At 44.1% G+C, this 24,619-nt stretch overlaps 1 protein-coding gene across 9 annotated transcripts in view; it reads right to left on the reverse strand.

The window, feature by feature from the left end:
* The window catches only part of CCDC88A (coiled-coil domain containing 88A), a 366,404-nt gene that overhangs the window by 216,375 nt on the left and 125,410 nt on the right, over positions 1 to 24,619 (reverse strand). For all 9 annotated transcript variants that reach the window (XM_075127191.1, XM_048842828.2, XM_075127192.1 and 6 more), the window contains exons 5-7: positions 20,043 to 20,101; positions 14,959 to 15,042; positions 403 to 543 (exon numbers count right to left, since the gene is read on the reverse strand). In XM_075127191.1, the coding sequence (XP_074983292.1) occupies positions 403 to 543; positions 14,959 to 15,042; positions 20,043 to 20,101 (284 nt within the window). The remainder of the gene's footprint in view (positions 1 to 402; positions 544 to 14,958; positions 15,043 to 20,042; positions 20,102 to 24,619) is intronic.

Consider the following 24,619-nt stretch of genomic DNA (forward strand, 5'->3'; position numbering starts at 1 on the left):
TATGTAGAAGAAAAACTCAGAGTCCAAGCGAAAGAAACCACTATGGGGCTTGTGAAAGCAAGGAGCATTCCAACAACCATCACTAGTGGAAAGAAGGAGCTGAGAGGGCGCAGGGCCGACAGTGCCCAGTATGCTGGCACGTAAGCAAGGGGCTCCAGAGCTGGCCCAACAGATACCACTAGAGGAAACATTTCCAATGACCATGCACGTGAGCACGCACACACCTAACATGGAATTGAGATATGGAACAACTTGAAGAAGTGTTATTTCAAGCCATGCTGCCAACTGATAAAAGTTCAAAGAACGTATATTATCTATTTTCAAAAATTCCAAACTGTTTAATTTTAAAAAGGTATTTTCTTATACTTTTTATTTTTAAATAATAAAGCACATACAACATACCTCAGAATGTTCATCTCTTTCATCTATAAGTCTTTTTAAATGTAATGCCATATTTTTCAAGAGAGGCTCGATATATTCTTGTGACAGAATGCTGACATCCATCCACTGCAGATCAAACACATTTTCCTGATTATGAGTTACCTATAGGAGAAAGAAATAATTGTGAAAACAACCTTTATGTGCTATTTAATTATAAGAATGCACAAGAAGTATAACAAGAGGAATAATTGTGAAAACTCCTTTTAACTCTTGTCTCCCAGCACAATTTATCCTCCATGGATTCTAATACATTACAAAAATGTCTGACAATTAAAAATATTTTAAGTTGTATTTGATGGAATAGTTTCTCTATCCACAATGAAAACCTGGAAAACAGATCAATTAGGCTTAGATGCAACTACAGATGAAATATTATTTAAAAGCCTACTCTGGCACAGAACTATTTCTTTTTGCCAAATTAAATTCTTATACAGAATTTGCACAAAGAATTTTTACTAAAATAAAAATCCTGTAATTTTAAGTAATTCTTAGAACCTGAGATTTGTGCCACGGAAACTAATTACCTGAAGAGTGCCATTGCAATTTATTGTGAGCACACACTTGCTCACAATATCTCCTTTTATTTCATTCATTTATAATACTTTATGATTTTTTTAAAAATAATTTTATCTAGAATATTAAAAATATGTGCACAAATCACATCTTGCAGAAGTATTACATTTTAATATTCTGATGGGTTGGATCACAGGAAACCCCCTTGGGAACTGCCACCTGATGTGCTGAGACTACCTCTGAGCCCCTTTTCCCTGGCAACCTGGGACTTCAGTGCCCTTCCTGCTTTGAGCCAGACACACTAGCCTGCTACAAACACAGACCCAGGTCTGAACCACATCCCCCAAAAGTTGCAGGCTTAACTGAAAACAGCTTAAGAAGTGTTCCTGTCTTTAACACTCAGATACCCTACTTCCAATGAGGTCCAAACTCCAAATAAATCCGTTTTACCCTGTATAAAGCTTATACAGGGTAAACTCAAACTGTTTGCCCTTTATAACACTGATAGAGAGGTATGCACAGCTGTTTGTCCCCGCCCCCCCCCCCCCAAGTATTAATACATATTCTGGGTTAATTAATAAGTAAAAAGTGATTTTATTAAATACAAAAAGTAGAATGTAAGTGGTTCCAAGTAATAACAGACAGAACAAAGTGAGTTACCAAGCAAAATAAAATAAAACACGCAAGTCTAAGCCTAATACAGTAAGAAAGTGATTACAGATGAAATCTCATCCTCAGAGATGTTCTAATAAGCTTCTTTTACAGACTAGTCTCCTTCTAGTCTGGGTCCAGCAATCACTCGCACCCCTGAGGTTACTATCCTTTGTTCCAGTTTCTTTTAGGTATCCTTTGGGGGTGGAGAGGCTACCTCTTGAGCCAGCTGAAGACAAAATGGTGGAGTCTCCCAGGACTTTATATACAGTAACTCCCCCTCGCTTAATGTTGTTTCGATCTTACGTCCCTGCTCCATTACAGAACATGCTCTGCTTAAAGTTGTGCAATGCTCCGCTATAAAGTCGTTTGGCTGCCTGCTTTGTCAACAGCTGGCAGACCCCCTATCAGCTCCCCTACACCCCCCCCAGCGCCTCCCGCCTGCTGGTAGACCCTGCCAATCAGCACCTTTCCCCTGCTCCCCCCGCCTCCTGCCCACGGCAATCAGATGGTTTGCGGCATTCGGGAGGAGGGAGGAGTGAGGACTTGGTGCACAGGCTCCCCCTCCCTGCCCTGACTCCTGAACACTGCAAACCAGCTGATTGCTACAGGCAGGAGTCAGGGGAGGGAGGGGAGAGCCTGTGTACCGCATCCTTACTCCTCCCCCATCCCTCTCCTGACTGCGGCAATCAGCTGCTTTGCGGCACTCAGGAGGCAGGGCAGGGAGAGGGGAGGAGCAAGGATTCGGCATGCGGAGTTGGCGGATGTGATTGCAGAGCCATTGGCCATTATCTTTGAAAACTCAGGGCAATCGGGGGAGGTCCCAGATGACTGGAAAAAGGCTAACATAGTGCCCATCTTTAAAAAAGGGAAGGAGGAGGATCCTGGGAACTACAGGCCAGTCAGCCTCACCTGGAAAAATCATGGAGCAGGTCCTCAAGGAATCAATTCTGAAGCACTTAGAGGATAGGAAAGTGATCAGGAACAGTCAGCATGGATTCACCAAGGGCAAGTCATGCCTGACTAATCTAATTGCCTTCTATGACGAGATAACTGGCTCTGTGGATGAAGGGAAAGTAGTGGACGTGTTGTTCCTTGACTTTAGCAAAGCTTTTGACACGGTCTCCCACAGACTTCTTTAACTTGCTGGCAAGAATAATGGTCTAGATGAATGGTCTATAAGGTGGATAGAAAGCTGGCTAGATAGTCGGGCTCAATGGGTAGTGATCAATGGCTCCATGTCTAGTTGGCAGCCGGTATCAAGTGGAGTGCCCCAAGGGTTGGTCCTGGGGCCGGTTTTGTTCAATATCTTCATAAATGATCTGGAGGATGGTGTGGATTGCACTCTCAGCAAGTTTGCAGATGACACTAAACTGGGAGGAGTGGTAGATACGCTGGTAGATATTCTATGATCTATGATTCTATGATAAAGTGGGAGGAGGTGGGGGGGGAGAAGAGGCGGGTTAAGGCTGGCCTGCAAATTCTGAGTGATGACGATCCTGAGAGGGAACACAGCTCCAAAGTGATTAGGGGAGTTGGTCATCTAATCATAGAATCATAGAATATCAGGGTTGGAAGGGACCTCAGGAGGTCATCCAGTCCAACCTCCTGCTCAAAGCAGGACTGATCCCCAATTAAATCATCCCAGCCAGGACTTTGTCAAGCCTGACCTAAAAAACATCTAAGGAAGGAGATTCCATCACCTCCCTAGGTAATGCATTCCAAAGTTTCATCACCCTCCTAGTGAAAAAGTTTTTCCTAATATCCAACCTAAATCTCCCCCACTGCAACTTGAGACCATTACTCCTTTTTCTGTCATCTGCTACCACTGACAACAGTCTAAAGCCATCCTCTTTGGAACCCCTTTCAGGTACTTGAAAGCAGCTATCAAATCCCCCCTCATTCTTCTCTTCCACAGACTAAACATCCCCAGTTCTCTCAGCCTCTCCTCATAACTCATGTATTCCAGTCCCCTAATCACTTTTGTTGCCCTCCGCTGGACTCTTTCCAATTTTTCCACATCCTTTTTGTAGTGTGGAGCCCAAAACTGGACACAGTACTCCAGATGAGGCCTCACCAGTGTCGAATAGAGGGGAACGATCACATTCCCCTCTATCTGCTGGCAATGCCCCTACTTATACATCCCAAAATGCCACTGGCCTTCTTGGCAACAAGGGCACACTGTTGACTCGTATCCAGCTTCTCGTCCACTGTAACCCCTAGGTCCTTTTCTGCAGAACTGCTGCCTAGCCATTCTGTCCCTAGTCTGTAGCGGTGCATTGGATTCTTCCATCCTAAATGCAGGACTCCGCACTTGTCCTTGTTGAACCTCATCAGATTTCTTTTGGCCCATATCTAATAACTTGCTATAAAGAAATTTACAGAGAAAAAAAAAGAAAAAACAACAAATCTCTAGATGTGTTTTTTCGAGTTCAGAAAGTTCAGCAAGTACAGCAAGAGAAGCAGCTGAACAATCCACCCTCTTTCACTCTCTGACTCCACGACCTCAGCCAAGCTTCATACTCCGCAATGATGATTGTAGTATTAAATTGTTTCTTTAAAATTGTTTCAAACTTATACCTGTATTAAATTGCTTGTTTAAAATGTATATAATGCCTTTTGTCTGGCAAAAAAAAATTCCATGGAACCTAATCCCCCCTATTTACATTAATTCTTATGGGGAAATTGGATTCGCTTAACATCGTTTTGCTTAAAGTCGCATTTTTCAGGAACATAACTACAACGTTAAGTGAGGAGTTACTGTAGTTTCTCTCCTGTGGGTGGAAACCCCTCTCTCCCCCGTGTAGAATTCCAACTACAAGATGGAGCCTTGGAGTCACATGGGCAAGTCAAATGTCCATGCATAACTTAGTTCTCTACAGGGACGTTCCCAGGAAAGCTCAGATGTGCACTGACATCTATCAAGGTCCACTGTTCACCAAGTACTTCCATTTACTTGAATAACCCCTTCACAATATGTTGATCAAATCTGCCTTAGGTGCTTTCTACAGCAAACACTTTAAATACAAGAATAGAGCCAATGCTCATAACTTCAGATATAAAAATGATACATGCATGCAAATAGGATGAATACATGCAATAGAACATAAGCTTTGCAAAGATATGTTACACGGCATATCTAGCATAAAACATATTCCAGTTATGTCACATTTACATTCATAAGCATATTTTTAGCCTGGGAACTGATAGCAGAAGGGGTCTGCAGTCACTCCCTGAGAGAAGGTAGGTGTGATTAAAGCTAGAGGCAGGTAGCCTACAGCTACTCTACTCTACCCTACTCTACTAGGAGGGAGTTGGGAGGCTGGCAAACCTGAGGTGGGGAGAGCCAGAAAGGTAGGAAAGGCTCAGGGAAAGAGGCAGCAGGTCTAGGAAGGAACAGACCTTGGCTGCTGATTAGAGGGTCCCTGAGCTGGAACCTGGAATAGAGGGTGGGGCCAGGTTCCCATACCAGCCACTGGGGAAGTGGCACCAGCTGGGCAGGGGATAGGAAGACTGCCTGAGCCTTTTCATAAGAGACTTTGATACCCTGGAAGGTGAGGACCATAGTGACCTGGCCAGAGGGCCAAGTCACGAAGAAGCAGCAGCAGCTCCTGGTGCAAGAGAGCGGCTGCAGACAGAGAGTGAGAAGAAGAGACAGAGTGCAACTGCAGAAAGGGGTGTCAGCCTCACAGAGGTAATCCCCAGAACCACCAGGAAGAGGCACCATCCAGTGATGAGTAGAGCACCCAGTCACAAGAAATCAAAGATTTCTAGTCTCATACAAAACATTTTGTTTAAGAAGCCACATCTTTGTGAACAGCATAAAAGAACCCTATGAATAAGTTATCTAACATCCTTAATTTCAAATGAAAGATTAATCAAACAATATTAACATCCAACAGTATTTCATTTCAGCAAAATAAAAATGGAACATCAAATGAGGTAAATACAACCGTGAGAGCCTGGGGCATGACAGATGCTGCACCATGCTTCCATGTGTGAGACCTACACTTAAGAGTGACCTCAAGATGACATAATAAAACCAATGCATTCTTCTTCCTGCCTACGTTGAGTTTGAAATTAAAGTACAGCCTGACTGCTTGTTTTCTTCTTGTACCTGGTTAAGTGCCTTATTCACAAGGTGAGCATAGTTGCAATAAGAAAAGGATGGTATGGTATGTTTATTTGGGAAAAAATATGCTTGTAACTTAGAGTGAATGGAAACTTTAAGAGTTCCAGACTTAAACCCCAGGCTCCCATGCTGTCAATTTCTCCTTCCTGGCTTACCAGGCCTCTGCGCTGAGCTCAGATAGAATTAGGAAGGCTTACAGGCAGCAACAGAAACAGAAAGTAGCTGACAGAGCTGGGAAATTCCATTAGCTATTCTTGGCAGAGCTTCTTACTGTAATGGCAAAATAAGGGAATAAATTTTAACATATTGTCTGTAAATATTTGCATTCTACACTATAGTGCACAGGTAATTATCATGTGTGGTTGCTTAGCTAAATGGATCTGAAAAAATATTACTGGAAATTCAATGGGGCTTGTTCATTTAAAATGTGGTGATTACATTAAATCTACAGGATTAAAAAAAGAGATTTCAGTCCTCTTACCTGAAAAACTCAACTCATATTTAATGGTAGAGTAGCTATCAGACCTCCAAAATATATACATGTTCCCCAAGATACACAAGATACAAGCATATTTCTTGAGGCAAAAAAGATTACTCACTAAGGGCAAGATCCTGCGAATTGATTAATCCAGGCACATCTGTGTGCTCGCATAGAACGCAGTTGATGGATCCATTTATATAATCTAGGTCTAAATATTATTTTGTTCCTTTAATCCCTGTATACAGCCCAATACAGTGGATCCACACTCTGCTTTAAAGAACCATATTTTTAACAAATCACTTTTTTCTGATTCAGTTCATACTAACGTATCTGTACTAGATAGAACTAAATTTCACATTTATTACATATACTAGTATGAACTGTAATGAAGAGATCTCTGAGCCTTTAGCGATTATGTGTGAGAACTCATGGAGGATGCGAGAGATACCAGAGGAATATAAAAAGGCAAATATAGTACCTGTGTATAAAAAGGAGAATAAGGACAACCCAGGGAATTATAAACCAGTGGTTTTAACTTCTGTACCCATAAAGATAATAGAGCAAATAAACAAACAATCAATTTGTAAACATCTAGAAGAGAATATGGTGATAAGTAACTGTCAACATAATTTGTCAAGAACAAATCACGTCAAACCAACCTAATATTCTTCAACAGGGTAACAATGCTTGTGGATAGGATGGAAGCAGTAGATGTGATATAGCTTGACTTAGTAAGGCTTTTGATACTGTCTCACATAACTTTCTCATGAGAAAACTAGAGATATATAGTTTAGATGACCCTACTATAAAATGGGTGCACAACTGGTTAGAAAAATCATACTAAGAGTAGTTATCAATGGTTCACAGTCAAGCTGGAAGGACATATCAAGTAGAGTCACACAGGAATCTGTCCTGGGTCCAATTCTATTCAATATCTTCATAAATTATTTGGATAACGGCAGAGAGAGTACACCTGTAAAGTTTGAGTATAATACCAAGATGGGAAGGATTGCAAGTGTTTTGGAGGACAGGATTAGAATTTAAAACGATCTTGACAAACTGGAAACATGGGCTGAAATAAACAGGATGAAATTCAATAAGGGACAAATGCAAAGTACTACCTTAGGAAAGAATACTCAGTTACAAAAATAAATAATGGGAAATGACTACCTATGAAGGAGTACTGCTGTAAAGGATCTAGGAGTTATAGTGGATCATAAATTAAATATGAGTCAACAATGTAATACTGTTGCAAAAAAAGTAAATATTCTGGGATGTATTAGGAGGAGTGTCGGTAAGCAAGACATTAGAAGTAATTCTTCCACTCTACTCAGCACTGATAAGACCTCAAAGGGAGTACTGTGTCCAGTTCTGGACACCGCACTTTGGGAGAAAATGTGGACAAATTGGAGAAAGTCCAGAGAAGAGCAACAAAAATGATTAAGGGTCTAGAAAACATTACCTACAAGGAAAGACTGAAAAAGAGGAAGTTACTCACCTTGTGCAGTAACGATAGTTCTTCGAGATGTGTCCCACGATGGGTTCTCTATTGTAGGTGTGCTTGTGTCCTTGTGCTGCTGATCAGAGAACTTTGGTAGTGTCCGTTAGGCTCATGCATGAGGTTAGCCAGTGCGCACGGGCTTACCCTCCTCAGTTTCTTCTTTACCACAGAGTCATTGACAAGAACTCCGAAGTAGAGGGGAGAAAGGTGGGTTGTGGAGCACCCGTAGGACACACATCTCAAAGAACCATTGTTACTGCACAAGGTGAGTACCTTCCTCTTCTTTTTCGAGTTGTGTCTGTATGAGTGCTCTATGGTAGGTGACTCCCAAGCAATATCCCTACTCGTGGGCTGGGACTTTGGGGCAGAGTCAGTTACAGATGACAGCACTGCGGCGCTGAAGTTGGCACTGGAGGCAGAATCCCCAGTGATCGTACAATTTTGTGCAAAAGTGTGGACTAATGGCCATGTCTCTGCTCTACAGATCTCTTGAAGAAGGCAACGGATTAGGAGATTGACCTCATGGAGCGTGTTCAAATAGAGTCTGGAGGAGTTGTCTAATGCAATTCGAGACCCACTTAGAGAGCCTTTTGGCTGATATTGCTGGGTCCTTGGACCTTTCCGCAATGGAAATGAAAAGTGTACGGGACTTCCTTAAGGCCTTTGTTCTATCCAGGTACAAAGCCAGGGCTCTCCTGACATCTACGGTATGTAATATAGCCTCCCTGTTGTCTTGGTGAGGCCTGGGGTAGAAGATTAGAATGTGAATCAATTGATACATGTGAAATGGAGAGGTTACCATAGCGATAAATTTTAGATGCGTCCTGAGCATAACCTTGTCCAGAAAAAATATTGTGTAGGGGGGATATGCCATCAAAGCTGCTCTCTCTCCTATTCTCCTGGACGAGGTAATTGCCAAAAGGAAGATCACCTCCATTGATAGGTACACCAGCAAACAGGTGCCCATGGGTTTGAAAGGCAGTCTAGTCAACCCTTTTGGTACCAGGTTTAGGTCCCCCATAGGAGCAGGAAGTCGAGATGGTGCGAAAAGGTTCACCATATCCTTGAGGAACCGATTAGTGGTTGGGTGTGACAGCATTGAGCATCTCTCAATAGGTTGGTGGAAAGCTGTTATGTGAACTCAGAGAGCTTAGAGATAGACTATGCATTTACCTTAAAGAAATCGGGCCTAAGATATATGGAAGAATCACGGATGTTGGGGAGATTTGCTGGACAGAATACAAAGTCTGAAACGTGCACCATTTCTGCAGGTAAGTGCGTCAAGTCGAGGACTTTCTGCTGTGCAACAGAACCTCTTGTACCTCTCTTGAACAGGAGTTTTCTATATGTTGGAACCAAGCAGGAGCCATGCCTTGAGGCAGACAATCCCAAGTGGGGATTTAGGGTGCATTTTCTGTCCTGCGAGGAGGTGCAGTATGGCTGGGAGAGAGATCAGCAGGCATGTCACAAGCTGTGACAGGTAGGGAAACCAGGTCTTTCTGGGCCAAGTAGGAACAATCAGAATGACATGGGTTCCATCTCTTTTTATTTCCAGCAGGACATTCACAAGTAGGGAAAATGGAGGAAAGACAAAGAGAAGGTCCTTCTCCCAGGGGATGAGGAGGGCCTCGCCCAGGGAACGTTGACCCATCCCCACTCTGGAGCAGTAGCATGGGCATTTCTTATTCAGGTGAGTGTTGAACAGGTCTGTGGACTGTGTCCATCATAAGCTGAATATGTCATGAAGCACAATCAGGTCTATCTCCCAATCATGGTTGTATGGGAATTTGCAACTGAGATTTCCACTATCAAGTTTTGTGTTCAGGCAATGTAACATTGTGGGAGATGCACCAGTTGCATAGCCTGATCACCTCGGTGCATATGGAGGGTGATCTGGCTCTCCCCTGACTATTGTATGCAGGCTATGTTGTCTGTTAGGATCTTCATGTGTGATCCTCTGATCAGCTGGAGGAAATGGGTGCAGGCGTTCCTGACCATTCTTAGCTTGAGGAGATTGATGTGAAGGGACAGCTCCATGGGTGACCACTTGTGTTGTGAGGCCATTTAGATGTGCAACCCACCATATCAGTGATGTGTTGGTGGTGAGCAGCAATGACAGCGAGGTTTGGGAAAAGGGGATCCCTTTGCAAATGTTGGTTGGGCTCTTCCTTCAGTCTAAGGAGTTTTTGACCCTGCTGGGTGGCGACAGGGATTTGTCCAGCCTGTCCCTGTTTGTAGACCAAGCTGAACCACATTTGGAGGCATCACATGTGAAACCTGGCATGTGGTATTACCGTTGTGCTTGCTGCCATGTGCCCCAGGAGTTGGAGGCAGAGTCTGACTAATATTTTTAGGCTGCTTTGAACAGCGTCTCTAAGTGTGGCTAATGAAAGAAATTAGTGCTGAGAAAAGAGTTCTCTGGCCTGTAACGAGTCAAAGTCAGCCTCTATGAATTCCAGGAATTGCACCAGAGTGAGAGCTGACATCTGGATTTTGATCTGTAGACTCAGCTCTATAAATCAGTGGATAGTTGCTTTGGTGACTCGGTGAGCCTCCTGGAGAGATTAGGCTCTGAGGAGGCAATCATCGAGGTAAAGGTAAATCTTTATCCCTTGACACCGTGAGTGGCTATCACCCAGAGAACCTTGGACAATAATCTCAAGGCCGACAATAGCCTGAAGGGAAGCACTCTGTATCCGTAGTGGTCTTGTCCCTGGATAAATCTGAGAAATCGTCTGTGAGCCAGTAGGATAGAGATGATCGAGGACCGAAAACCAGTCTCCCTGTTCCAATCCTGGAATGATTGTTGATAAAGTGACCATTTTGAATTTTTGAGCCTGGACAAACTTGTTGAGAGCTCCGAGGTCTAGTATGGGTCTCCAACCTCCCTTCCTCTTCTGTATTAGGAAATAAAGAGAGTAGAACCCTCCTCCTTGTAGATGTTGAGGTACTGGTTCTGTGGCTCCTAACTGGAGGAGACTATTGACTTCTTGTCATAGAACCATAGAATATCAAGGTTGGAAGGGACCTCAGGAGATCATCTAGTCCAACCCCCTGCTCAAAGCAGGACCAATCCCCAATTTTTGCCCCAGATCCGTAAATCGCCCCCTCAAGGATTGAACTCACAACCCTGGGTTTAGCAGGCCAATGCTCAAACCACTGAGCTATCCTCCCGCACCTGAGCTATCCCTCCCCCACTGTTCTAAACTCATGAGAAGGATCCCTGAAGAGGGACAGGGAAGGGTATTGTGGAGGGGGTAGGGAACTGAAATAGATGGAGTACTCAGTTCAAATGATTTCTAGGACCCATCAGTCCAATGTTATGCGTTTCCAGGCACTGCGGAATACTGCCACTCGGTGATCAAATGGGTGTGAAGCATTGGTCGGCTGTATCAGTTGGTGGGAGTGGTCCAGTGGTGCTTCGACCCGCCTGTCAAAACTGGTGTTTGGACATAGAGGGCTGGGACAATGAAGAATGCAAGCCAGATAGTTTCTGCTTGGGGAATTTTGCTTTCTTCCTTTGCAGTTTGTATTGTCACTGAGGTTGATATTGGGATGTATATGGTCTACGCTGGGACTAGGGACTAAATTGTCTCCTTTGTCCCAGCGTGTAGATACCCAACGACTGGAATGTAGCCTACGAATCCTTCAGGGTATGAAGGGAAGCGTTAGTCTTCTCTGCAAAGAGCTTTGTGGCCTCAAAGGGGAGGTCCTCAACAGTAGACTGCAGGATTTCAGGAAATCTGACAGATGGAGCCATGATGTTCATTACATCACCACTGCCATGGAAATTAAGCTAGCTACTTTGTCAGCAATGTTGAGGGCTGATTGCAGCTTTGTCCTTGCCACTACTTGTCCCACCTGTATAATGGCCTTAAATTGGTCACAGTGTGACTCTAGCACCAACTCAGTAAAGTCATTCAACTTTGAATAGTTAATATAATCGTATTTCACTGTGAAGGCCTGATACTTGGTGATACGGAAATGGAATGTAGCCAAGAGTACACCTTCCTACCAAAAAGGTCCAGGCGCTTTCAATCCCAGTCTTGTGGAGTAGCCCTCGACTCATGTCATCAGCCGCATGAGTTGACGGCATCCACCATGATGGAGTTGGGTGGTAGGTGGGAGAAAAAGAATTCAGATTCCTTCATGGGTCATAGTACTTTTTGTCTGCTCGCTTGCACGTCAGTCCTACTATCACCGGGATTTGCCATATTGTTCTTGCTGGGTCTAAAATAGTCTCATTAATCAGGAGGGCAATCTTGGAGGAGGACGAGGAGTGGGGGATGTCAAAGAGCTGATGGTGGGTGTCCTTGACTTCCTTCAATGGTATCTTAAGGGTGTCCACCATCCTCTTTGCCACTTCCTGGAAGAGATGAAAGTGGTCTGCCAGATATGGTGGGGAAGGCATAACAGTCAGGAAAGAAGGAAGATATGGTCCTCAGTGTCACCTCTTCCCCAGTATCATCCTCCTGTTTCTCCAGGATGTCTTGTGGAGGTTCCAAAGCTCTGGAAGCCGCGGCTGAAGGGGTATGCCTTGAGGGATCCCAGACGAGGCTTGGAGCTCGAGAGACATGTTGGCGGTATGCTTCCCACGGGTCCCAATAAGACCACGGGGATAGTGGTGGCATAGAGCGTGGTGGCAGTGCCCATGGGTGGCTGTACCATGATTTCGGTGGTGGGAACATCTGCAGGTATGGGCCTTGCTTGTACTGAGCACCATATGAAGCCTGAGAGGAGTACTGGGATGTTCTTTCCTCCAGCACACTGTCTGAACTTTCGCTAGAGAGTTGGGGATTGAGGCATGGCAGGGGTGACAATTCCCATGCCAAGCAGAGGCTCAGTGCAGAGGTTGCAGTACCAAGAAGCAGGGATCCCAGTACATCTGATATACGGAGGTTGCTGGAGTGGAAGAATTCTGTTGGTATTGACTGCCCCAGTGTTGCGTGTCAGAGGCAGATAGGGGTCTTGTCCATACGACCTGCTCTGGTGCCGGGTGAGGCATTGATGATAGTACTGATAATGATTCGCGTATTGGGGGTGCCTTTTTAGTGGAGTGCTTACTCCTGTCTCTCGGTGCCGATGACTCAGTGCCCGTGCCCATCAGGTCCGTGGACATGTCAACAGTACCGACTGCTGTTGGTCTCTGTGAGCCATGAGTTCTGGACTAAGATGGTCTTGGTGTCCAAGAAACCGAACAAGATGGAGAATGCCTATGGAGATCTCAGGGCTCACTTTTGGGGACTTCTGGCTCTCCTCTAAGATGACTTCTAGGAGGGGTCAGCAGTCTGTTTCTTCGATCCACACCCCTTAGATGGCTGTGGAGAAGATTCACATCTATCCAGGCACTTGCAGCACAAGTTCTGCGTGGGTCTGAAAGCAGCCTCCATTAAAATAATCTTCTGCCTGAGCAGTCTGTCCTTATGGGAATGTGGCCAGATTTGCTGGCAGAGACTACACTTTTTCTGGATGTGGCCCTCCCCAAGGCGACAAATGCACTTAAGAGTCCTTGTCTGTAATCGGAATTGCCTCCTTGCAAGTGAGGCGCTTCTTGAAAGCTGGTGAACCGGGTATACCCAATGGGGGAGTGGGGGGGAAGGATCCCTGGAAGGGAAAAAAAAAGCAGGAAAATGAAGTTTTGGGGGGAGTTTTGTTTTTGTTTTTTTTTTTAAGTTTTGGTGGGATAAAATAAGAGGGAAAAGAACAATAAACTATACTATATTAACAAAATAACTATATAAAAGTGAATAAAGCAAAATCCATCTCTAATAAGGGGCAGTTGAGAAGTAACTGAGGAGGCTTAGCCCGCGTGTGCTCGCTAGCCTCGTGGCGCAGCACGAGGGGAGACCGACAGCGCATGTGTGGGCCTAATGAACACTACTACTGAAGTTCTACAATCAGCAGTGGGGAGACACAAACAAACCTACCATGGAGCACCCACAGGGACACTACTCAAAGAAAAAATTGGGTTTGTTTAGTTTGGGAAGAGAAATCTTGGGGCATGTGATAAGTCTTCTAGTATATAAAAGGTTGTCATAAAGAGAAGGGTGATAAATTGTTCTCCTTATCCACTGAGGACAACACAAAAAGTAATCGCCATTGCTGCAATTTAAGCCCATTAAAGGTTAGACATCAGGAAAAGCTTCCTAACTGTAAGGATAGTTAAGCATTGGAACAAATTATCTATGGTATCTCAGTCATTGGAGGTTTTAAGGAACAGCACGGATGGCCAAACGTACCAACCCTCCAAGCAGCATATCACAATCTTCAGAAGTTCGAGAGCTGGGGCTGAAGCCCCGAGACACCCCCCACACACACACACACACTTCATTCTGCCAGAGGCAATGCGAGGGGGAGGCATGTGGTATCACATGCCCCTCCCCCAAGATTTTTGCCAGGGTTTGCTGGCTAGGTCACATGGTGCTGCCAGCCCCATCCCTGCACAGCAGCTGCTGGATCTGGCAAGTTGGGAGCTGTGGCCGTGGGGAAAGGCAGCGGCAAACAGCTGGGAGCTGCAGGAAGAGCTGCTGCCTCTCCCCGCAAAGCTAAAGCGACAGCCCCTCCCTGCAGCTCCCAGGTGTTTGCGGATGCCTCTCCACACGGAGCTAACACCTGGGAGCTGCAGGGAGGGGCCGCTGACGATAAGAGGTGGGGCATAATTCAAGCTGTTGGGGGTGCCGAACCTTCAAATTATGCCCCTTCACTCTCAGCAGGCACCAGTCGTCTCTGGCAGAAGCCCCTAGCACCATCACCGGGCAGAAGCCCCAAGTCTCTCCCCCTCTCAGTCTGGTAGACAGAGAATGGGAAAGGAGTGGGGGGTTCCACAAGCCATACTTTAACTGTAAAAGAGTATGCTGCAGTTTGGCCACCCCTGGGTTAGACAAATACCTCTCAGGAATGGTCTAGATAATACTGACTCCTGCCTCAGTGCAGCAGACTAGAGTATATGATCTATCAAGATCCCACCAAGTCCTACACTACTATGATTCTGTGATGGAAAAAACTATTCAGTATGAAAAAAATGTTTTTATTCAAGTACCACCTTTAGAAGAAATGTGATTTACTCTCACTCTTATAAAATAAAGCCTTCTCAATTAATGTTCTCTAATGCAATCGTTTAATGTTAATGTCAAATAGATTTGCCTTGTTTTTGACTAAACAAAATTATTCTTCTTTCCTTAATATTCCAGCAAAAATAAAAATCACTTGGATATCAGGTAGTACAAAAGTAACAAATACCTCTTGAATGTGGGCAGCAACAGCTGCTCTTGTATCAAAATCTAAACCTTGGATTCTTTCAATGAATTCTTCTTTTTTCTGACACTAAAAGAAATACATTAACCACAATTATTTATCGTATCTCCTTAGTATATCCTGAGAGCTAAAAGCTGACGAAAAAATAATTATCAACTGTCCAATCCCCTAACTGGCTAGTACAGATTGAATGTAATTATAGCAAAATATTGTAGTTTCTGCTTGACTTTTAATATTAGTGAACTGACAGTATATTCACTTTGAAAAAAATTGATGAAGGGGGCTTCTTAAAATTAACTTATTTCTTGCTCAGATTCTATGATGATGTTTACTTCATAAATACCTTTTTTTAGTACTCAAACAACCAATCTCCCTGAACTGTTTTTACACTATTCAACTGAAACCAGCTGTACAGTATACTGTACTTTTCTAATTAACTTTGACCCAATCAAAAATAGCGTATTTAGAAAAGTTTAGCATAGTTTAAAAAAAACCCACAACTTTCACGGATAAAGTGGTCATTAATTTAATGAACTATCGTAGGTATGATCTTTAATCAAATTGGATAGTTACAAGCTAATCATGTTATAGGCCCTGATCCTGCAAAAAGACTTAAATACCATTTTAGCTTTACACAGACAAGAAGTTATGTTATTTTCAGATCACGAGACATGGATCATGTGATGATGTTTTCTAATAATTTTATTTTCAGTAGGTCAGTGTAGATTTCATTTAATCTGATTGAAGGGGATCAGCAAAGTAGAAGAAAGATTTATATGCACATGAATAGTGCAACTAACCATATACACACAGATCAGCAGGCGCACAAGTCATTGCTGGATTGGTGCCACAGTGAGTAAATGTTACTCAACTGAGCCCTCTCAGACTAAATTCAATCTACACTAGCCTTTTGGTATAATAAACATAAAATTTAGGGCTATCGATTAATCGCACTTAACTCGCACAATTAACATAAAACAATTAATCACAGTTTTAATCGCATTGTTAAACAATAGAATCCCAATTGAAATGTATTAAATATTTTTGGATGTTCTTATACATTTTCAAATATATTGATTTCAACTACAACACAGAATACAAAGTGTATAGTGCTCACTTTATATTATTTTTTATCACAGATATTTGCACTATAAAAATGATAAACAAAACAGATAGTATTTTTCAGTTCACCTCATACAAGTACTGTGCTGCAATCTCTTTATCATGAAAGTACAACTTACAAATGTAGGCATTTTTTGTTACATAACTGCACTCAAAAACAACACTGTGTAAAAATTTAGAGCCTACAAGTCCACTCGATCCTACTTCTTGTTCAGCCAACCGTTAAGACAAACAAGTTTCTTTACATTTACAGGAGATAATGCTGCCTGCTTCTTATTTACACTGTCATCTGAAAGTGAGAATAGGGGTTCGCATGGCAATTGCAAGGTAATTACATGCCAGATACTAAAGATTCGTATGTCCCTTCATGCTTCAGCCACCATTCCAGAGGACATGCTTCCATGCTGATGATGCTTGTTAAAAAAAAATAACGTGTTAATTAAATCAAGACTGAATTCCTTTGGAGAGAATTGTATGCCTCCTACTCTGTTTTACCCACATTCTGTCATATATTTCATGTTACGTTTCATCCCAACACCCAGCACTCGACCCAAGGTTTAAGAATCTGAAGTGCCTTCCAAAATCTGAAAGGGACGAGGTGTGGAGCATGCTTTCAGAAGTCTTAAAAGAGCAAGAATACGACGCAGAAACTACAGAACCCGAACCACCAAAAAACAAAATCAATCTTCTGTTGGTGGCATCTGACTCAGATGATGAAAATCAACATGCATTGGTCTGCACTGTTTTGAATCGATATCGAGCAGATCCTGTCATCAGCATGGACATTTGTCCTCTAGAATGGTGGGTGAAGCATGAAGGGACATATGAATCTTTAATATCTTGCAACGGCGGCTATGATAGTGCCATATGAATGCCTGTTTTCACTTTCCGGTGACACTGTAAACAAGAAGCAGGCAGCATTATTGCCCGCAAATGTAAACAAACTTGTTGGTCTGAGCGATTGGCTGAACAAGAAGAAGGACTGAGTGGACTTGTAGGCTTTAAAGATGTATTTTTTTTAAGTTTTGAACGCAGGTATGTTTGTACATAATTCTACATTTGTAAGTTCATCTTTCATGATAAAGAGATTGCACTACAGTACTTACAAAGGGGGAACTGAAAAATACTATTTCTTTTGTTTTTTTACAGTTCAAATATTTGTAATCAAAAATAATATAAAGTGAGCACTGTACACGTTGTATTCTGTGTTGTAACTGAAATCAATATATTTGCAAATGTAGAAAACATTCAAAAATATTTAAATAAATGGTATTCTATTATTGTTTCACACCATTAATTGCACCACTAATCACAATTTTTTTAATCGCTTGATATCCCTAATAAAATTGTATAACAGATCATCATCATATGATCCATGTCTTCTAATCTGAAAATGACTATCTCAGCTTCACCTTGATACTTTATGATATCTGTACCAGATAATTAACTGATACTAATTTAGTTCAGCTTTACCTTTTCAGTTTATGTCAGACTTTCAAACCCTGGCCTTTATTTATGCAGGTACAAATAATTACAGTAACTCCTCACTTAAAGTCATCCCGGTTAGCATTGTTACATTGCTGATCAATTAGAAAACATGCTCATTTAAAGTTGTGCAATGCTCCCTTATAACATTGTTTGGCAGCTGCCTGCTTTGTCCACTGCTTGCAAAAAGAGCAGCCTGTTGGAGCTAGCTGGTGGAGGCTTGGAAACTAGGGTTGGCCGGCAGCCCCTCTATCAGCTCCCTGCTCCCCTAAGTTCCCTGTGCAGCAGCCGCCCAGCAGGCTATCAATTGCCAGCAGTTCAGCTGTCCCTCCCCTAACTGCCATGTGCTGCTCCTGCCCTTGTCTCGGAGCTGCTCCAAAGAGCTTCCTGCTTGCGGGGCAGGGAGGGGGGGGGCGGAGGCTAATGTCAGGGTGTCCCCCTCCCCTCACTCCTGCTCCCCCATCTCCACAGGGGAGGGGACAAGAAAGGGCTCAGAATGGAGGGAGCTTGCTGGCAGCAGCTACTGTATCAACTCGCTTATCTGCTTAAAAAGGCAGTGTACCTAGAGTGGGGTAAGCCTACTTAAAGCGGCAATGCACGTCTCTCTCACACACACACACAGTGTCTCTGTCTCTCTCTGCCATGCTGTCTCCCCTCCTTCCATTCCTGCTGCCTTGCTAATGTAGCCTCACACTCTACAACAATGTGTTAACAACTGAGGGCTCAGCCAAGTCCTAGTTCATCATTTAGCCATTAGGCATTCCCTGGAAATATGCCCCCCTCTGACTTCACCAGGCATTCCCTGGGAAATATGCCCCCCTCTGACTTCACCACCTCAACCAAGCTTCACAATCATCATTCCTGTGTACAGTATTGTTTATTTAAAACTTATACTGTGTGCGCATATGTATCTATCTATATATAAAATATAGTTTTTTGTCTGGCGAAAAAAATTTCCCTGGAACCTAACCCCCCATTTATATTAATTCTTATGGAGAAACTGGATTCTCTTAACATCGTTTTGCCTAAAGTAGCATTTTTCAGCAACATAACTACAACATTAAGCGAGGAGTTACTGTATGAGCACAATTTAGAACGTGTAGCAAAGATAATTGACAATTTTAAGGCGCCAATCCTGATTAGTGGGTTACAATGCCAAAATGGAGGCCTGGTTAGAGCTACAGTGAAAAGGTGGGACTTATTTCATAGATACCAAAACAAACATCAAGTGACTGTTATCCTATGAAAATGCGTTATTCCATTACTATTCCATTACTATTATATCTTGCATCTAGGCTGCCTATTTGTGTGCTTGATTTAAGTTACATATACAACAGAATTTCACCTACATCTTATTTTGCTCATTACATTATACTTTGCCAGTCAATGTCCTGTCATATCCACACCAGTTTGGTAAACCCAGACCTTGCCGGTAATTCTAATGTGCACATTAAAGGTCAGTTTCGTTTCCATTATTTATTTAAGGCTACCACTCTGAATGCCTTATTCCCACTGGTGAACAATTACTCATGCAAATAATCCCATTGAAATCAATTAGATAAATTCATGGAGAATAGGTCTATCAATGGTCATTAGCCAGGATGGGAAGGGATGGTGTCCCTAGCCTCTGCTTGCCAGAAGCTGGGAATGATATTTACCTGTTCTGTTCATTCCCTCTGAAGCACCTGGCATTGGTGACTGTCGGAAGATTTGGTTTGACTCAGTATGCTCGTTCTTATGTTCTCATGAGATTAATTGTGTAAGTAAATATTTATCAATAGGACTAAAGGGTTCATAATTTGGCCCTAAGATTGATAAAGATACACACTTTCTATGATTTGCAATAGAAACTTTGATTATAGGGAATGCATAAGGGAGTTCAGTTATTTAGTTTCAATTGAACTTAAATCAAGCACACAAATAGGCAGCCTAGATGCAAATATTTTCTTTTAAAAGAATATTTTATAACGCTTTTTCTTCAAAAGTAAAATAATTCTTTGATAGTTTGAACGACCCTCTTAAACAGAATTTATGAAAGGGGGAAATATAATGCACTTTTAACTTTAGAACACCAAGAAAACTAAATAAAACAAATTAACATTAATAAAACAACGAGAAACACTAAAAATTAAGGTTGCTCAAACAATATTAACTCATTCATGTTGTTTGTGTGTCATATTAAGCATTCCAATTTTGCTTACTAAATGTAAACCTTAATACATTAAGACAAAGATACTTTGTTATTTATTTATACTATAAAATATACAGAATTTGCAATGTCACCATCTTAATATTGTTAAAGCAATCTTAAAACTGTTGGAATTTCCTGATTTGAGTTAATGCTGTATTAAAAAACAAATTGGGGGGATGAGGAGAGGAGAGGATATGTTTGCATCAGGAAACAACCATTAAAAATGTGTAATACAACAACAGCATGTAAAGAAACATATTTAAATACTTACCTGAACTGCACAGCCAAGTAAGAGTAAAAGTAGTTTTTTAATTTCTTCAGTGCCTGGCTCTAAAATAAAATAAATTATTGTGGGTGCAAGTAACTGTTCAGATAGGGTTTCAAATCTGATCTTTCTTTATGAAAAGCTCTTTTACTGAATTGCACATTTTATTTATCACCATTATCTTTATACAATTGAGCATTTTGGCTTAGTTCAGAATAGTAACAAAGATGATGAGGGAATGTATCTCAAAGCTTTCAGCTCCTTGTTCCTTTGTCTTTTAAAATAGTAACTTTCAGCACACACACACACTTGATTACTCACAAGTAGTTTCAAAAATAAGAAGAGGTTACTTACTGTAACTGGAGATCCTTTGAGATGTATGGTCCCTATTTGGACTCCAGACATGACTGCGAATGCGCACCACGTGCCAGAGCTGTTTGTAGTAGTGTCTGTTGATCCACACATGCATAGGCCATGCGGTGTGTCCGAGGCTTTAAGAGGCTGTGCAGGTCTATACCACTACAGGTCCCTCTTACCAGCATGCAATGGATCCCGCAACAGAGGGGACTGAAGGCGGGTATTGGAATCCAAATAGGGACGGACCACACATCTTGAAGAAACTTCAATTACAATAAGTAATCTCCTCTTCTTCTTTGAGTGATGGTCCCTATATGGATTCCAGATGTGGGTGAGCAGCAAGCAGTGTTCAGCCTGGAGATGGGTGGAAGGACTCACAAGAAGTTACAGTCTGTAGGACGGCACAGCCGACTGTTGCATCCACCACCGCTGCTGCAGCAATGGCACAGCGAGTGGTAAAGGTGTGGACAGAGGCCCACGTGTCCGCCTTACAAATGTCCTGCCATGGCATGTCCACGAGGAAGGCACACGTGGCAGCACACGCCTGTGTGGAGTGGGCCATTGACTCCCGGAGGCGGAGGAATGTGAGAGAGGGTATTCCTCAATGCAATGGGAGATTCATTAAGAGGGGCACTGGGAGAAGAGGGCATGGCCCCGGCAGTGTTCTGTGATGGCAAGGAAGAGCCTGGGTAAGACGTGGGTCCACTGGAGATAAAAGGTCAGTGCCCGGCAGACATTGAGAGAATGCAGCGTTTTCCCTTTGGGGGAGATGTGCAGTTTGGGGTAGAAGATTGGAAGGTGGATGCACTGGCTGAGGTAGAATGGAGAGGCCACCTTGGGGAGAAATTTGGGGTGCAGGCACAGGGAGACTTTGTCTTTGTGGAAGACAGTAAAGGGTGGGTCGGCCATCATGGCCGCTAGCTCGCTCACCTGTCTTGCCGAGGTGATGGCCACCAAGAAGATCATCTTCACAGAGAGGTGGGCGAGAGAGCAAGTTGCGAGAGGTTTGAAGGCAGCTTAGTGAGGGCAGAGAGAACGAGATTCAGGTCCAAAGAATGGGTAGGATTCCACACCGACAGAAAGGCAGAGTAGGCTACGCAGGAAGAGGGTGGTGGTCAGGTGAGTGAAGACCAAGAAGCTGTCCACGGGGAGGAGGAAGGCACTCAGCATCGCCAGGTGGACGCAGATGGAAGAGGTGGCAAGGCCTGAGAAGGTACTCCAGGAGGATGGGAATGGAGATGGAGTCCAGAGGGTAGTGGTGGCGGTGCACCCAGGTGGTGAAGTGTCGCAGTTTTGCTTGGTAGACTGCTGTCTGCTGTGTGTGAGGATGTTGTGCATGGGTATCGAATGTGCATTGGTATGGAACATGCTTTGCCTACACATGAACCCCATCCAAATACCAACAAATAAGTGGGAGCAGCTTTCGGTTGGAGTGCCACAGGCAACCTTACACCTGTGTGAAGAGATCCAGGAGGAGGGGAAGGCAGATCAGGGTGTGAGCAGAGAGGTGGAGGACATCAGTGAAACAATACTGGCAAGGCCAGGAGGGGGCTACCTGAATGACCATCATGCAGTCCTGCCACACCTCGCTCAGGACTTGCGGGAGCAGGGGAATGGGCGGAAAGGCATAGCATGGTTCGGTGGTTCAGTGCAAGAGAAAGACGTCACCCTGTGATCCTGGCCCGAGGGTTCCTTTGGAACAGAAAAGGGGAAGTTTCTGGTTTGCAGCAGTCACAAAGAGGTGATATGCATAGAAGGACCTGCTGAGTGTGTCCACCAGGTGCCCAGGAGATGCATGCATGGAGGGTGAACCCATGCCTGAGGCACCAGTTCTATAGAGGAGAATGGCCTCTGCACAGAGGGAGAAGGACCAGGCACTGCCTTGCTTGTTGATATACATAACTGCTGTCATGTTGTCAGACAGCAGCTGAATGTGCCGGGATCTGATGAGGGACAGGAACACCCAACAGGAAAGGCGGGCAGCCCGCAATTCCAGAATGTTGATGTACATCCACACCTCTCACGGAATCCAGTGGCCCTGTGCCATATGGCCCTCCAAATGAGCGTCTCCCCAAGCAAGGGAGGCATCCGTGGTAAGAGTGGTGTGAGCAGTGGGAGGAACGAACAGAGTGCTGACCAAGATTTTGGACGTGTTGGTCCACCATGTGTGGGAAGCCAGGATGGAGGAACTGGGTGGGAAGCAGGACCAGTTTGTTCAAAAGGTCCAACTGCAGCATGCAGACTGACCGAAGCCACAGTTGTAGGCAGCGCATATGCAGGCTGGCATGAGGTGTTATGGAGATGCAGGCCGCCATGCAGCCCAGGAGGGAAAGGCACTGGTAGATAGTGCATATGCAGTTTGCAGCGTAGCTGCGTGATGAAAAAGGTAAGGGTAGCAAAACAGTCCGTTGGGAGGAAGACTCGGCCCACGAGAAAATACAGACATGCCCTTATAAACGTGAACATACAGGTAGGTGTGCCCTTGTCCTCGCTGATACAGATGCCCAGGCCAGCAAGGAGAGCCCAGAGGGTCTGGATAGTGGAGAGGAGATAAAGGTGCACGACGGCACAACAAGGAGCCACTCATCCAGGAAACACGGAGTGGCCAAAACAACTCATGTGGGCTGCGGTGACAGCAAAGACCTTTGCAAACACGTGGGGAGCAGTGGTGATACCAAAGGGAAGGACCCAAACCAGGTAATGAGAATGTCCCACCATGAAACGAAGGAACTTCCAATGAGCTGGGTGGATGTCAACATGGAAATAAGCATCCTTCATATCAAGAGCCGTGAACCAGGCTCGAAGGAGAAGGCATGGGCAAATGAGAGGGAGCGTGACCATGTTCAGCAACTGAAGGTCCAGAAGCACGCGACGGCCATTCCCCTTCTTCAGCATAAGGAAATAGGGGGAATAGAACCCACGGTCACAGTAATGACGAGGAACTCATTCTATGGTGTCCTTCCGGAGGAGGCTGTGGTGGGAAGGATTCCCATGGCCACCAAGGGGTGGACGATGAGGGAAAATGAGAGGAATTCTATCAAGTACCCCGGTGGATGATGTCCAGAACCCATCAATAATCTTGCCCAAATTTTGGGTGAGCCAGGCAAGATGACCCATAAAAACAATCTGGGTCACTGTGGGAGAGGTAGCAGGTTCGCAGGTCTCAAGAGAGGAGTCAAAATGGCTGTTTGGACAGATGGTGTGAGGGAACCAAGGCAGCAGAAGTGCCAGCGGCGAAATTAGTCAACAGTGTGCCCTTGTTGCCAAGAAGGCTAACGGCATTTTGGGCTGTATAAGTAGGAGCATTGCCAGCAGATCAAGGGACGTGATCACTCCCTCTATTCAGCATTGGTGAGGCCTCACCTGGAGTACTGTGTCCAGTTTTGGGCCCCACACTATAAGAAGGATGTGGAAAAATTAGAAAGAGTCCAGTGGAGGGCAACAAAAATGATTAGGGGACTGGAACACATGAGTTATGAGGAGAGGCTGAGGGAACTGGGGATGTTTAGTCTACGGAAGAGAAGAATGAGGGGGGATTTGATAGCCGCTTTCAAGTACCTGAAAGGGGGTTCCAAAGAGGATGGCTCTAGACTGTTCTCAGTGGTAGCAGATGACAGAACAAGGAGTAATGGTCTCAAGTTGCAGTGGGGGAGATTTAGGTTAGATATTAGGAAAAACTTTTTCACTAGGAGGGTGGTGAAACACTGGAATGCATTACGTAGGGAGGTGGTGGAATCTTCTTCCTTAGAAGTTTTTAAGGTCAGGCTTGACAAAGCCCTCTCTGGGATGATTCAGTTGGGGATTGGTCCTGCTTTGAGCAGGGGGTTGGACTAGATGACCTCCTGAGGTCCCTTCCAACCCTGACAGTCTATGATTCTCTGTAATAGCTGTGTCGCTGGATGCGCAGATGACAGTAAGACTGTTTCTGGGGACACTGAAAGTAGGGCTGGTAGGTGGCACGGAAAGGGTCTTTGTTGCCTGCAGATCGTGGCTGGGGTGTAAATACCAAGCAACCACAAATTGGCACGGGAATCCTTGAAAGAGTGGAGAAATTTGTCTGTCTTGTCGCTAAAGAGTTTTTGGTTGTCAAAGGGGAGGTCCTCAGTGGTCTGGATCTCCGTAGGGAAGCTGGAGAATTGGAGCTAGGAATCCTGGTGGAGCATGACACCGGTCACTAGAGTGTGGGACGCAGTGTCAGCGGCTTCGACTGCAGCTTAGAGAGCCAC

Source organism: Caretta caretta, chromosome 3 (assembly GCF_965140235.1).
Source record: "Caretta caretta isolate rCarCar2 chromosome 3, rCarCar1.hap1, whole genome shotgun sequence".
In the NCBI taxonomy this organism is placed as follows: Eukaryota; Metazoa; Chordata; order Testudines; family Cheloniidae; genus Caretta; species Caretta caretta.